We start from the raw sequence: 14,182 nt of genomic DNA on the forward strand, positions 1-14,182 counted from the left end.
CGCCCAGGAGAGAAGCGGAGGTGAAGCCCTGGCTGGAGAAGGCTCCTGCGACCGGGGACTTGGAACCAACTCGCTGCAGGCGAGAACACAAACCCGCAATGCAGGAGCCTGGGGCCCCGACACCCAGAGGAGGAAGTTGCTGTGACGATTGTCCCTGAGAGCAGGGGGGAGTCAGGGGACAGCAGCTGGGCAGGGTCTGTCTGCGCTCAGACTCTGGGGTTCTGCCCCTGAGCCAGAATCTTCCCCAGTCGCTGCTGTGGAGAGAAGAAAGTCCCAGCTCGACGTCTCCCTGGCCAGCGAGGCGGCTGGTCTGTGCCTGACCAGCTGGGGTGGGGAGAGAGACGACCTGTGCTGGGAAGTCACCTGCCCCCGGCTGGCAACGGACACGGGGATCGAACCCCAAATGCAGCCTGTCACCCTGGCCTGGTGGGGGCGGGGGAGGGGGAGGGGTCGTGTGTGCCTCTGACAGCTCTGGCTTTTCCTCACACTCCGGCAGCTCCCGGACGGCTGGTCCGGCCTGTAACGTGCCGTTGGGGTGATGTGGGGAACTCATGCAGCCCAGCGCGGCTCCCTGGGGGAGGGGAATCAGTACCTGCAACCAGTCAGTGCTGGGTCCCTTCTCCCCTCATGGGGAACCCCCCCGTTACACTTATAAAATAAACAGCAGGATCTTATTCAGGGGATAAGGCAGTATGCCGCGTTCATTATGAATACAAAAAAGAAAAAACATTTTAAAAAGCAACACACACACACACACACACACACACACACACACACACACACACACACACACACACACACACACACTTCTGCAGGAGGGGTATAATTACCAGTCCCTGCATTGCCCAAGCTGAAATCACTGGCCAGGTGATTCAGACACGAGGGTGGAGCCGGGCTCTGTCGGTCGTGACACGATGCTCCTTGGGATTTTGCAGAATGAGCCCAAAGTCTAGATTTCTTCACCCCATTTTTATACTTATCCATCCCCAGTTGGGTCTATGGATCCTGCCTCCTTGTTTGATGTAATCATCAATGACGTTTGGTATCGCACGTGTGACAGCGTTCTCATCATCCCTTCACTCCTGTTTCACACTTTGTTCCTGTCCGTGGGTGTTAATCCCCTGTTTTCCGGGGTTATCTTGATCTTCGGCCATCTGGGTTGTAAAAGTTCTTTAAACAAGAGCATCTTCTCTCCCTCCTGCCCTTGAAGGTTGAGACCCATTATCTCAGCAATTACTTCCCTGACTCAAACTGCATTCACTCCTGATTCCTACTTTCTAAAAATCATTACCTCTGTATCCCATTACATTGGCACCCCATTGTATACTCACTCACTAACATCATAAAATCCTTACACCAATTCTATCAACAGTAACTATACTAAATGAAAAGACAAGAAATCTCACTTGCCCTCTCGTTGCCCCATGATTCACACAGCAGCCACATTCCTGACACGCACTGGGCACTTTCCTCCCCTTGTAAATCGTCACAAGTGGGTGTTCCCAAACAGTCACTGGCAGGTGTTTACCGGCAGGGCCCCAATGTCTCACACACGTTAAATCACAAACGGTGTCTGGGCCCCGTGCCCAGGGTTTACTCACTGGCTGCCGGAGCGTAGCCGGGTTTGGGGGAGCCTGAAACACAAGCAGAGAACGAGGATCAGTGCAGGGGAGCAAAATAACCCCTCCCCCACTGTGACCCCGACCCCCCTTCCCCAGACACTGGGTTCCCCGTGACCCCTCACTGCATCTCGCCCAGACCAGCCCTACCCAGTGCCCCCCCAGCAGGGTACACGGCACCTGGCCAACGACAGAGCCCACTCTGCCCCCAGGAGGACCGGGCTATGGTGATCGGCCCTACCCCATGGCCATGGGCCTCACTTGGGGGCAGTGGCAGGAGTCATTCCCCCTTGGGCTGGCTGGGCTGCCCCACTCCCCAGACCCCCCCACATCCCGGCTCCATGGGGACCAGCTCCTACCTGCTGATTTTCTTCTCCACAGGATGACGCTGGCCCCTACGGCTCCAGCCAGACCCAGCACGGCCAGGACGATGGCGGCCAGAACCCAGGGGGACAGGGGGCCCTTCTTCCCAGGGGCTGTGGGATGGAGAATGGCACAGGTCATCGAGGGGAGCACCCACTGGGGCCTTCCTCCTGGGGCAGCCACAGGCCTTTGCCTTGAACGTCTCCCAAACACCCCTGCAGAGACCTGGCCTCCAGGAGAGAGGAAAAGCCAAGCCGGGAGATAGACGGGAATAGGGCACAGAAGCTGGGCACTCTGCCAGGTACTGCCCACCACACAGCCACTGGCCCTTCCTTTGTAACATCAGCCTGTGGAACTCACCACCACAGGATATCACCACAGCCAGGAATGTAATGAGATTCACTGAGGGATCGGCCATTTCTGTAGGTCACACGAATACCCAGACTAGCACAGCTCACACTGACGATGGGCAGGGATAATGACCTGTCTGCTGCAGGACCTCACCCCATCTCTGTGATTCCCACAGGGCTGTTCCCCCACCTCCGGGCCCTGCCAGTCACCCCACCCTTACCCCAGGTGAGCGTGGGCTCTGACAGGCTGCTGTGCTCCACCCGGCAGGCGTAGCGGTGCCTGTCCTCCTGCTGCGGGGAGATCTCCAGGGACGACTGCGTGTAGTAGGTGCCATCGGCGTTGGGCAGGATCCCGCTGGAGTGCTTCTCCGCCAGGATGTCTTCTCCATCCCGCACCCAGGAGACGTGGATGGGACGTGGGTAAAAGCCCCTGGCGCGGCAGGAGAGGGTGACAGAGCTGCTGGGTGTGTCTCTGCGGGAAACTGACACCACGGGGGGCACTAGGGGAGACACAGAGCATGAGCCACATGCCAGGGCTGTGACCATGTGGCAGGCAGGAGATACAGGTGCAGCCGTGGCCGACTAATCTTGCTGGTGCCATCGTATCCCAGCCATGGCGTGCCCCCCTGGACCAGGTCGGGCACCCCCGCCCCTTCCCAAGACTTGCCCACTGGAGGCCTGGGGGGACGTCCAGCTGGGGTGGCCGTGGGGCGAGACCCTGGCCAGCGAGCGCCACCATCGCAGCGGGCTGGGAGCAGCCCTGAGACGCCAGGCTGAGAGTCGCTGGTTTTCCTCAGTGCCCCCAAATCCACCTGCCAACTCAGAGTGGCTGGAACCCTGCTGAGCCCCGGTGGGTCTCGGGCTGGGGTGGGTGGTGCAAACCGGAGGGTGTTTGAGGGGTTCCTCACACAAAGACCCCCCCAAATACCACGTGACACCAGCATTTTCCAGTGCTTCTAACGAATTCTGTGCACCCTGCCTATGCCCTCCCCAGACCCAGCCCATCCCGCGGGACGGACGCCAGCTCGCCCCCAGCCACCGCCGCCCCTTGGGGAAGCCAGAATGTAACCGTTATGGGGGCGCTGGGAGCCCCAGCCCGGGTCGAGCTAAACGGAGGCGCCAGAGAGTGAGATGGGCACGTGCGGCAGGACGGGGGACGCTCTGCCGTCAGCTCGGCGCTGCGGGTTTGCCAGCCGGGGTCGCAGCGATCCCTGGGGTCACAGCCAGAGCCCGTCGCTCCGAGAGCTGCTGCGGAGTATCAGAGCCAGGGTGGAGTTATGGGGCAGGTGTGGGGTCAGTTGGTCCAGGGCTTCCTGAGACACAGCCACGCTCAGGAGACGCTAGTTTTAATGATCTAACGCTTGTGTGCATGGGAGGTTGTGGTGAGCCACAACAGGGTCTGGTGTAGAGATTATGTGATAGACAAGAGGTCATTTGGTCCAAGAGGTCCCCAGATGGTCCCCTCACATGGCCGCTTAGATCACTTTCAGCTTTGGGCAGACCTAGGGAAAATCTAAGGCTCTGACCCCCATGAAACAGAGCCAGATACTGAACACTTCAGAGCCAAGACTGGCTGGGTACTTGGGGACCTACAGATCCCACCCTCATCTCTCTGCGAAGCCCCGCAACTCAGCCTCACCCTGCCGCTCCAGGGTCTCCTTCCCCACCCGCACCAGGCTCTGCATGGTCTCCAGGCACTCGTTCTGCAGGTACCACTGGGCAAAGCGGTTCCAGTTCTGCCCAGTGTCCCACAGGTGTTTCTGAATAAATGCCGGCTGCACGGCTGCCACCCATGTGCCCGTCTGAACGTCGAAGCTGATGAAGTCGCCCCCATCGTAGGCGTACTGGAACTTCTTCCCCACAGAGGTGTCCCCATCCAGAGCGCAGCCCACGTGGACCTGCATTGTGTGGAATTCTGGGGGAGGAGAGGAACAGAACTAGATCACCAGCCACAAGCGCTCGGAGATCATGAGTCGGCTCCCTTTGTCCCTTCCCCAAATCATGAAATTATTTAAAAATTACTACATTTGGGAGTTTTTTATTTGCCCTCTGGATTTTGCACCTTTCAGGGTCATGTTTTCCGACTTTTCTCCCCTGCCCACGAGGGATAGAAACTCACTTTTGTTCTTTTTAGATGAAAAGCTGAGATACTTCCATGCTCCCAGGACTCCAGGAGCTGGGGCTTTGAGAAAGATGCCAGATGTTGCCAGACACCAGATAGTGTAATAAAATCAGGAGAGTTGGCTATGCTGTGTTTTCCAGTTTCTGCATTGTCCAAGTCAGCAAAGCACATAAGTGCATCTTTAACGTTCAGCAGATTCGTAGGTTCCAAGGCTGGAAGGCACCTTGCAATCATTTAGTGAGTCTGACCCTCTGTGCAACACAAGCCAGAGACTCACTTCCAACAATTCCTGCATCCAGCCCAGAGCTACTGGCTGAGCTGGTTGGGCTGTGTGTAGTTTAACTCTCAGTAATACACCCATCTTGACATGCAGTCCCATCACAGCCAAGCCAATGCATCCGCAATAATGTGCTTTTTTCAGCTGAAACCTCAGCCAGAGCTTTCCCCTCCCCAGACACCTCCCCCTGTGTCATAGGAATTGATTTCCGGACACAGACAGACCGAGGTTCCTACCTAATAAAACACTCACCGCTTGTCTGGTTGTACAGCCGTGTCCATCTGTTTGTTACCTCTTTAGTACTCTTCTCATAGTGCAGAAAATCCTCGGTCTTTTCGTGGAAATAGGTCTCGCCCACGGCCTTCATCACCCACTCCCCGGAGGGCTTCACCGCCCGTGAGTCCATGCTGTAATCTATCATTTTGAAGTCATCCAGCTTCCCTATCATGAAGAACCAGTAGGACCCGTCCTCTCTGTGGGTCCCTGTGACCAGCACGTCCCAGCTGTGGGAGTCTGAAGTAACAGAGCAGAAACCCAGTTAAGGAGCAGAGCCCTTAGCAGTGGGTCAGGCCCTGCATGAAGTTCTGGCTGGCAGCTCATCCCGCCCCCCAGTGTTTGCAGCGCATTGCCCTGTCTGCACCCCCCGCACCGTCTGTGCCCGGCCCCTTCGCCAGCTACTCACCAGCAGCCGCTGCCGCCCCCAGCAGCGCCCAGCAGAGCCCCAGGGCGACACCCAGGGCCATGGCTCCTGCGCTGGCTCAGAGAAACCCCCCAGCTCCAGACAGCCGGACCTGCTGCTGCGCCACTCCGCCCCACCCCGCGAGCCCTATTTACTTTCCCTTTCCCACGCGGGGCCGAGACCAGGCCGTGCGGCCAATCAGACACCGGGCGGGATGTGACGTCACAGTATCCAGGCAAACTTTGCTCTTCGAGGTTGCAGCAGAGCCGGGCGAGGAGCAATGGGCGAGTCCCGGCAGCGTCCCAGGCAGGCGTTGCTCGCTGCTGCTGTGCGGGGGGGACCCAGCGCCCCGGGTCAGCCCCCCCGCAACCTCGTGCAGCTGGGGGACCGGCCTCGCCCACTCTCCCAGTTCCCTCGAGCGCCGGGCCAGATGGACCCGTCCGTCTGTCTGTCTGTCTGTCTGTCCCCCGCCTGGCAAAGGTCACAGCATCACTGCGGGCTGGGCTAGAGCAGATCTCCTAGCAGCACATCCCGCCTGCAGACAGGGAGCCTGGTCTTAAAGCCCCTGCTCCTGGAGTCCTGTGCTCATGGGAGAGGGAGACACTCCTCTTGTAGTGTAACAAACAAGCTCCTAGCCCATGTGTGTGTGTGTGCGCGCGTGTGTGCGTGTGAAGAAAAGCTGGGAAGTGAGAATGGTTTGAAATGCTCAGAAACCAGGTCAGAAAAAGAACCTCACAAATTCATTTTTTTTAAAATCTCACAAGTCTAAAGCTGAACTCAGGATTTTTGGGGCCTTACTCATAATTATTGAACACTCAGGATCTGTGATACTGGGAGACTCCTCAGAGCACCCAATTCATACTCAGCCCATGGGAGAAAGGCTGGGTCAATTACATCTATCAGTGCAGATCTGGCTGTGTCTGTGTGGCCCATATACAGACTGCATTCAAAGGGCTGCACACCACAATGTGAGTGATTTCCTTACATCCCCAGGCAGCTGATAGCAGTGCTGGGATTGAACCCCCACCACCTGAGCCGGTTTGATAGCGCCCAAAGCAGCAGGGCCCTGCAATCACCAGGCTGACCCTGGAGAACCAGGCCAGAGAACTGCCCCTATGTAATTCCTGGAGCAGATCTTACAGAAAATCAGCCAGTCCTGGATTACAAACTGCCAGGGATGGAGAATCCACCATGGTCTTTGGTCAGTTGTTCCAATGGTTACTTCCCCTCATGGGTAAAACTTCACTCGGTCTGTCCAGCGCCTTCCCACCCAGCTGTGCTGTCTCCCTGCAGCCCGTCGACTCTTCACAGATACGTGCAGCTGTTACTTCTGGCAGGCGAATTCGCCAGCCCCTCTGAACCCCCAGCCCTAGGCTGTGCTGGGCTCTGCACAGCAAGGGTGTTAGTACCCAGGTCACACACCTCACAAGGGCCCCAGGCTTTGGGATTCTCCTGACCAGGACCAGATTAACTCTCCTGTGGGCCTGGGGCTATTAGATTTTGTGGGGCCCCTGTATACAAGTCTTTTCTCTCCTCACCCCCACCATTAATTTGTGTCTTCCCCCACCAGGGCTGGACAGGAGCTTTCCCAGGGCCGTGCCCGCAGGGGATCAGCCTCTCTCTGTCACCTCTCCCAGGACTTTATTGCACAGCCCCCGCAGGGGTTTCTCCCCCACCCCTGCCTGGGGCCCTTCACTCCTTCCCCAGGCCAGAGCCATGGCCCCACTTTCCGCTTTTCCTCTTCGGACCTTCTGCGAGGTTCACTCCTTTTCAGCCGGCTGGGAAAGCAAGAGGCCTGCAGAGCGCTGCATGCTCGGGCTCCGCCAACCTGTGGCCCCTGCAGCAGAGCACCCAGGGGAGAGGAGAGCGCCCCATGAGTGGGGAGCAGGTGGCCAATGCAGCCGCCAAGGAAGGGGAGAAGCCAGAGGCACAGGAAAACAGGGTGACTCACCAGTAACTGTTGTTCTTCGAGATGTGTTGCTCATATCCATTCCACTATAGGTGACTGCGTGCCCCGTGTATGGGTCCCCGGAACTTTTTTCCCCATAGCAGACCCCGTAGGGTCGGCTCAGGTGCCCCCTGGACCCATGCACTCATGCCGCAGTATATGAGGCGCCGGTGCAGCTGCAGCCATAGCCTCGAACCGAGGCTGCAGGAGGAAGGCTCTGGCCTGGGAAGCATCCAGGGTGGCCCCAATAAACTCTATGCGACTTCTGCTCATTGATGAGCAGCCCCAGCTTGGTGCATGTGGCACAGGTGAGGGACACACTGTCCTGAACGTGGGACCGGGACCTGCCCCTGATCAGCCAGTCATCCAGGTACGGGAAAATTTGCACCCCTCTGTGCCTCAAGTGGGCCGCCAACACGGGCACGCACTTGGTGAATACCCTGGGAGCAGACGAGAGGCCAAAGGGCAGGGCTGTAAACTGGCAGTGGGACCCAGCCACCATAAACTGGAGGAAGCGCCTTTGGCTGGGAAGGATGGAAACATGGAAATATGCATCCTTCAAATCAAGGGTGGCATACCAATCTCCTGGATCCAGAGCAGGAGGCTAGGGAGACGATGTGGAACCTGAGACGCCTGAAACTTGTTCAGTCAGCGTAGGTCTAATGTGGGCCTCAAGCCCCCTTTTGCTTTGGGGATGAGGAAGTATCTGGAATAAAATCCTCTCCCTATCTCGTGTGGGGGGACCGCTTCCACCACCCCCAGGCTGTGGAGGGTGTTCACCTCCTGTAAGAAGAGTTGCTCGTGGGAGAGGTCTCTGAAGTGTGGGGGGGGGGTGTTTGGAGAGAAGGCTGTAAATTGGAAGGCATAGCCCCGGAGAACTACTGCGAGGGCCTGCCAGTCGGAGGTTATGCCTTCCCATTCAGCGTAGAATGGTCTTAGCCTGTCCAGGAATGTGAGGGACAGATCCAGGAAAGAAGTACGAGTGCCACCCTTGGGCGCACCATCAAAACTCCTTCTCGTGACTTGGCCCCTTGCAGGGCCCTTGCTGGGAGGTTGCAGACGAGCTGGATCGATTGCGTCTCCCGCACCCCCTGCTCCTCTCTCTGCGCCTAGCGGGTGATAGCGATGGCCTAGGCTGTTGTTGCTGCTGCTGATGCTATGGCTGCGGCCGGCTGAGACTGACGCCTCGAGGCCTGGGGGGGTGTAGAGGCCCAAGGAACGCAGCGTGGCTCGCGAATCCTTAAGAGCATGCAGCTTCTCGTCAGTCTTGTCCGAGAACAGGCCTGACCCACCAAAGGGGAGGTCCTGTATGGACTGCTGCACCTCCTGTGACAGGCCCGCCGACTGCAGCCACGAGCACCGCCGCATAGTGATCGCAGAGGCCATGTTCCTGCTCACAGTGTCTGCAGCATCACTGGCGGTTTGCAGCACCGCCCTGTCACCGCGATACTCTCCTCCAGGACCGTGGCAAACTCCGCTGCCTGGTCCTGGGACAACCGCTCTGCGAACCTCCGCATGGAGCCCCAGAGGTTAAAGTGATAGCGCCCTAGAAGGGCTTGGTGGTTCGCTATACGGACCTGCAAGGCCCTGGTGGAGTACCCCTTCCTCCCACACAAATCTAGTTTTTTATCGTCTTTGTTTTTGGTGCCCCTGCCTGTCCCTCTCATTTGCTGCGTCCACCAGCAGGGTCCCCAGTGCCAGGTGGGTAAACAGAAACTCAAACCCCTCTGCAGGTACAGAGTACTTTTTTTTCAGCACCCTTAGATGTGGGGGTGACCAAGGCAGGGGCTTGCCACAGGGCCTTGGCAAGTTTGAGGATCCTGTTGTGCACGGGCAGGGCCGCCCGTGATGGTCCCTCTGACCCCAGCACACCAAAGAGGGGATCCTCCTCCTCCAAGAGCTCCCTGACCTCCAGGTTGAGGTTGGTGGCCACCCACTTCAGGAGCTCCTGGTGCGCCCTGAAGTCTGTCAGTGGAGCCCTGTGGTCCTGAGAAGCCGCCTCATCTGGGGGGGGAGGAGGAGGATTGAGGGTGTTCGCCCTCCTGACGGATATCACCTTCAGCTGGATATCCCGCTCCTTCAGAGTCCTCAGCTTGCAGGCTTTGCAGATTTTGCATTTCTCCCTCTGATGCTGCTCTCCCAGGCAACTGAGGCAGTGCTCAAGGGTCACTAATCAGAAAAGCTTTGTCGCACGCTTAAAGCCAGGTGAGCCGGGCATGGTCCGGCCCTAAGGGCTTCTATTCAAACCTAAACTACTCTACTTATCTAGTAAACTAACAACAACAAAGTCAGTAAGGGAAAGCTACTTGCGAGAGGCAGGAGACGTTCCAGTAACCATCACGGGCAGAAAGAAGGGACTGAGGGCCCACAGGGTCGACGGTGCCCCATATACCACGGCATGAGCACAGTACTCCAGGAGCACCAGAACCAAGCCTGGGGGGGTCTGCTGAGGGGAAAAAAGTTCCAGGAACCCGTGCACGGTGGCGTGCACACACCTATATTGGAATGCACAAGCAACACATCACGAAGTAGAAGGCTGAGACACGCTGCCAGCGCCCCTGGTAAGATCCCCTGCCCCAGGCCGGCCCCCCGGCGGCGTGAACGGGGTGTTTGCGTTTTCCCGCTGGGGTGGCCCTGCAGCGACGTCACCCCAAAAATCCAGGACTCCACAGAGCTTCAGTTCCCAGCAGCTTTATCGGACAAAACCCGGGCGCAGCAGGCCCCGCTTTGAGCTGGGGACGCCCCCCCCGCGGTGCGGGTCCCAGCTGGCGCGGATACAGGCGGGGACGATGCTACATGGGCACGCGACCGCCGCCGCCAGGACCGTGCAGCCCCCCCATCGCTGGTGGAATCCTGCTTTGCCAACACAGGCCCTGCTGCGTAAACCAGCATCACGCCCCCACGAGGAGCCCCAGCTCGTACGTCGCGCTCGTCCCCCACAGACCGCAACGTGCTTTGCAAAGGAGGGCAGATCATCCCCCGTAGCACAAATGGGGAAACTGAGGCACGGGGCAGGGCCACGGCTGGCCCAAGGTGACCCCGCTGGCCAAGCTGGGAATAGCCCCTGGCTCTCCTGAGTGCCAGTTCAGTGCACTATCCCCTTGTCGCCGACACCTAGGGCTTCCCAGGTGCCAGCTGGGGCGCTGGTGAGGCCGAGAGCTCGCTGAGCATCATGCTGGGCTGCGAGGAATACAAGTCCCCATGCTCCCGGGCATGAGTCAGTGGCTACTTGATGGGGGAGGGGGTTAGTGCCCCTGGGGATGGGTCAGCTCATAACTGCCCTCGCCAGAGCTACTGGGGCAGGGCCCATGTCTGTCCAGCGCCCCACATACTGGGGGCCTGGGCCGTGGTCGTGGCTGCTAAACGCTACCATAATTCACTTAGTATAAAATGTACAGTGCCTGGCACGCTGGCTGGGGCTCCCATGCGCTCCCCTAAAACAATTTATTATGATTAACAGTGCCTCTGCTGCTCATGCAGCTGGCGCTGGCTGCTGCGGTGCCCACAGACTGGGCTAGATGGGCCCGTGGGTTCCCGCAGTGAGGCAATCCCTTGGGTCCCACATTTATTGACTCTTTAGGCTCTCACCTGGCTCGGGTGATGCTGGTGGGCAGAGGGCAGGCGCGCTGACGAGCTCTCCATGCTGACGAGCTCTCCCGACCAGCGGAGGCATCCGCCCCAGATTGTAACATCCGGCAGCAGAGCGGGGGGCCCCTGTACCTCATCGTGGAGGCAGGCGCCGGTCACCCCTGTCCGTACCTGCCCGGACGAGCGCCCAGAGTTCAGCCCCACATTGGGCGAGGGGCAGAGTGGAGCAGGGCATCTCTCTTTGCCTGCGGGGCCAAGCCCCGTGTCCGGAGAGAGGCTGCGGCAGCGGTACCAGCAGGTGCGACGGTTCCCCGGTACCCGGCACCGTCAGCAGAGCCCATGGACATTCACAGCCCTGCTCCCCTAGAACCATGCCCCTGTCGACCAGCAGGGGGAGTCATGTGAATTATGCTGGGAACCCCCCGTTCCCCAGGGCCTGTGGAACTCCCTGCCCCATGAAGTGAGACCAAGCGCTAACCTCACTGCGTTCACACCCCGCCGCCTCGCCCAGCGTCTCCAGGGCCAGCTCTTCACTCTCACACATGTACAGACGCCCAGGCCCACACCAAGCTTCAGTTCTTACATGCCTGGGAGGTGCCTGGACACTACGGTGATGGCCACAGAAGGATGTAGATTGATACAGAAATGCCCAGGAGAGAAGCGGAGGTGAAGCCCTGGCTGGAGAAGGCTCCTGTGACCGGGGACTTGGAATCAACTCGCTGCAGGTGAGAACGCAAACCCGCAATGCAGGAGCCTGGGGCCCCCACACCCAGAGGAGGAAATTACTGTGACGATTGTCCCCAAGAGCAGGGGGGAGTCAGGGGACAGCAGCTGGGCAGGGTCTGTCTGTGCTCAGACCCTGGGGTCTGCCCCTGAGCCAGAATCTTCTCCAGTAGCTGCTGTGGAGAGAAGAAAGTCATCTGGGGGGATCCCAGCCAGACATCTCCCTGGCCAGCGAGGCGGTTGGTCTGTGCCTGACCAGCTGGGGCGGGGAGAGAGACGACCTGTGCTGGGGAGTCACCTGCCCCCGGCTGGCAACAGACACGGGGATCGAACCCCAAACGCAGCCTGTCACCCTGGCCTGGCGGGGGAGGGGTCGTGTGTGCCCCTGACGGCTCTGGCTTTTTCTCACACTCCGGCAGCTCCCGGACGGCTGGTCCAGCCAGTAACGTGCCGTTGGGGTGACATGGGGAACTCATGCAGCCCAGCGTGGCTCCATGGGGGAGGGGAATCGGTGCCTGCAACCAGTCAATGCTGGGGTCCCTTCTCCCCTCGTGGGGACCCCCCCCATTACACTTATAAAATAAACAGCAGGATCTTATTCAGGGGATAAGGCAGTATGCCGCGTTCATTATGAATACAAAAAAGAAAAAACATTTTAAAAAGCAATTGCCTAACACACACACACACACACACACACACACACACACACACAGTTCTGCAGGAGAGGTATAATTACCAGTCCCTGCGTTGCCCAAGCTGAAATCACTGGCCAGGTGATTCAGACACGAGGGTGGAGCCGGGCTCTGTCGGTCGTGACACGATGCTCCTTGGGGTTTTGCAGAATGAGCCCAAAGTCTAGATTTCTTCACCCCATTTTTATACTTATCCATCCCCAGTTGGGTCTATGCATCCTGCCTCCTTCTTTGATGTAATCATCAATGACGTTTGGTATCGCACGTGTGACAGCGTTCTCATCATCCCTTCACTCCTGTTTCACACTTTGTTCCTGTCCGTGGGTGTTAACTCCCCTGTTTTCCGGGGTTATCTTGATCTTCGGCCATCTGGGTTGTAAAAGTTCTTTAAACAAGAGCATCTTCTCTCCCTCCTGCCCTTGAAGGTTGAGAACTATTATCTCAGCAATTACTTCACTGACTCAAACTGCATTCACTCCTGATTCCTACTTTCTAAAAATCATTACCTCCGTATCCCATTACATTGGCACCCCATTGTATACTCACTCACTAACATCATAAAATCCTTACACCAATTCTATCAACAGTAATTATACTACATGAAAAGACAAGAAATCTCACTTGCCCTCTCGTTGCCCCATGATTCACAAAGCAGCCACATTCCTGACACGCACTGGGCACTTTCCTCCCCTTGTAAATCGTCACAAGTGGGTGTTCCCAAACAGAAGTGCTCCAAGACCCTCGGCCCCTGCGATCACAGAGCGTGCTACACCGGGTTCTGTTTATTACCAGGGGCGGGTTTTGCACCGTTCGGGCTCACATTTTGGGGCTCTTCTGCTCTGCCTGCGTGGGCCAGAAACTCACATTAGCTTGTTCCGTGCTCCCAGGACTCCAAGAGCTGGGCCCTGAGAGAGACCCCAGATGGTGGGAGCTGCCGCCAGCCCTTTCCTGATCTCCGCGCCCTCCTCCAGCCAATGCCCGAGCCAGCAAAGCACGGCCTGAACGTTACGCAGAGTTCAAGGCCGGACGGGGCCGTTCCGGTCGTCTCGTCTCAGCTCCTGCGTAACCCAGGACCCCCTGATCTCTGCATCCAGCCCAGCACCCCGGTGCGGCTGCAGTGTCTCTTTTACAAATGTGCCCTGCCCCCTCACAGCCCAGCCAGTGCAGCAGGCCTTAGCGGGTGTGACGAAGCGGGAATTTTCTGGCTGTTTCATCTGAATACAGTGTGTGCCTCAGTTTCCCCTGTGTGTTGCACAAGTCTAGGTAGTGGGACAAGAGTGTGTGTGACCCTTGCAGAGACACCCCCCGGGCAGCCGTAGGACACGATTTCCAGAGGCGAGCGTGATCACCGTGTCCGGAGGGGGAGAAACACTCACCACGCGTGTGATTGTTCAGACGCATCCAGTGGTCCATTGCCACTTTAGAATTTTTCTCGTGCTGCAGGAAATCCTGGGTCTTTTCCTGGAAATACGTCACGCCCACGGCCTCTGCCATCCACCCCCGGGTGGGCTTCACTGCCCGGCTGGCCGTGCTGTAATCCATCATTTTCAAGTCATCCAGCCGCCCCATCATGGCGTACCCGTGGGATCCGTCCTCGCTGGTGATGGCTCGGACCAGCACAGCCCAGCAGTGGGAGCCTGCAGCCGCAGACAGAGGCAAGGTAAGCGGCAGAGCCCCTGGCACAGGAACAAGCAGGCCTGGGAAAAGGTTTCTAGCTGGTTTTCCCTTGTCTGTCGCCCCCGCCCCCGCCCCCCAGTGCTGCTAGGACGGCTTGTGCCTGATCCCCTTCGCCCGTCTCTACTCACCACCAGCCACTGCTGC

General features: G+C 58.2%; 1 protein-coding gene across 1 annotated transcript; it reads right to left on the reverse strand.

The window, feature by feature from the left end:
• Nucleotides 1–784: 784 nt before the first annotated feature.
• On the reverse strand, nt 785–5,542 carry LOC137145840 (class I histocompatibility antigen, F10 alpha chain-like). The gene is made up of 6 exons (XM_067536781.1): nt 5,414–5,542; nt 4,984–5,244; nt 3,972–4,247; nt 2,554–2,832; nt 1,979–2,095; nt 785–1,634 (listed from the first exon to the last, which is right to left on the reverse strand). The coding sequence occupies exons 1-6, from the start codon at nt 5,472–5,474 to the stop codon at nt 1,594–1,596; spliced, it is 1,035 nt and encodes a 344-aa protein (XP_067392882.1). The 5' UTR covers nt 5,475–5,542; the 3' UTR covers nt 785–1,593.
• Nucleotides 5,543–14,182: the final 8,640 nt, after the last annotated feature.

Source organism: Emydura macquarii, unplaced genomic scaffold (genome assembly GCF_026122565.2).
Source record: "Emydura macquarii macquarii isolate MOO-44397 ecotype Brisbane River unplaced genomic scaffold, CSIRO-AGI_Emac_v2 contig_3661, whole genome shotgun sequence".
NCBI lineage: Eukaryota > Metazoa > Chordata > Testudines > Chelidae > Emydura > Emydura macquarii.

What these genes read in the sequence shown, in the direction of transcription:
- LOC137145840 (XM_067536781.1), bottom strand. Translation starts at nt 5,474, where the DNA reads ATGGCCCTGGGTGTCGCCCTGGGGCTCTGCTGGGCGCTGCTGGGGGCG. An exon ending in GCTGTACAACCAGACAAGCG is followed by an intron (nt 4,248 to 4,983) that starts GTGAGTGTTTTA and finishes CTCCTCCCCCAG; the next exon opens with AATTCCACACAATGCAGGTC. An exon ending in GGAGACCCTGGAGCGGCAGG is followed by an intron (nt 2,833 to 3,971) that starts GTGAGGCTGAGT and finishes TGTCTCCCCTAG; the next exon opens with TGCCCCCCGTGGTGTCAGTT.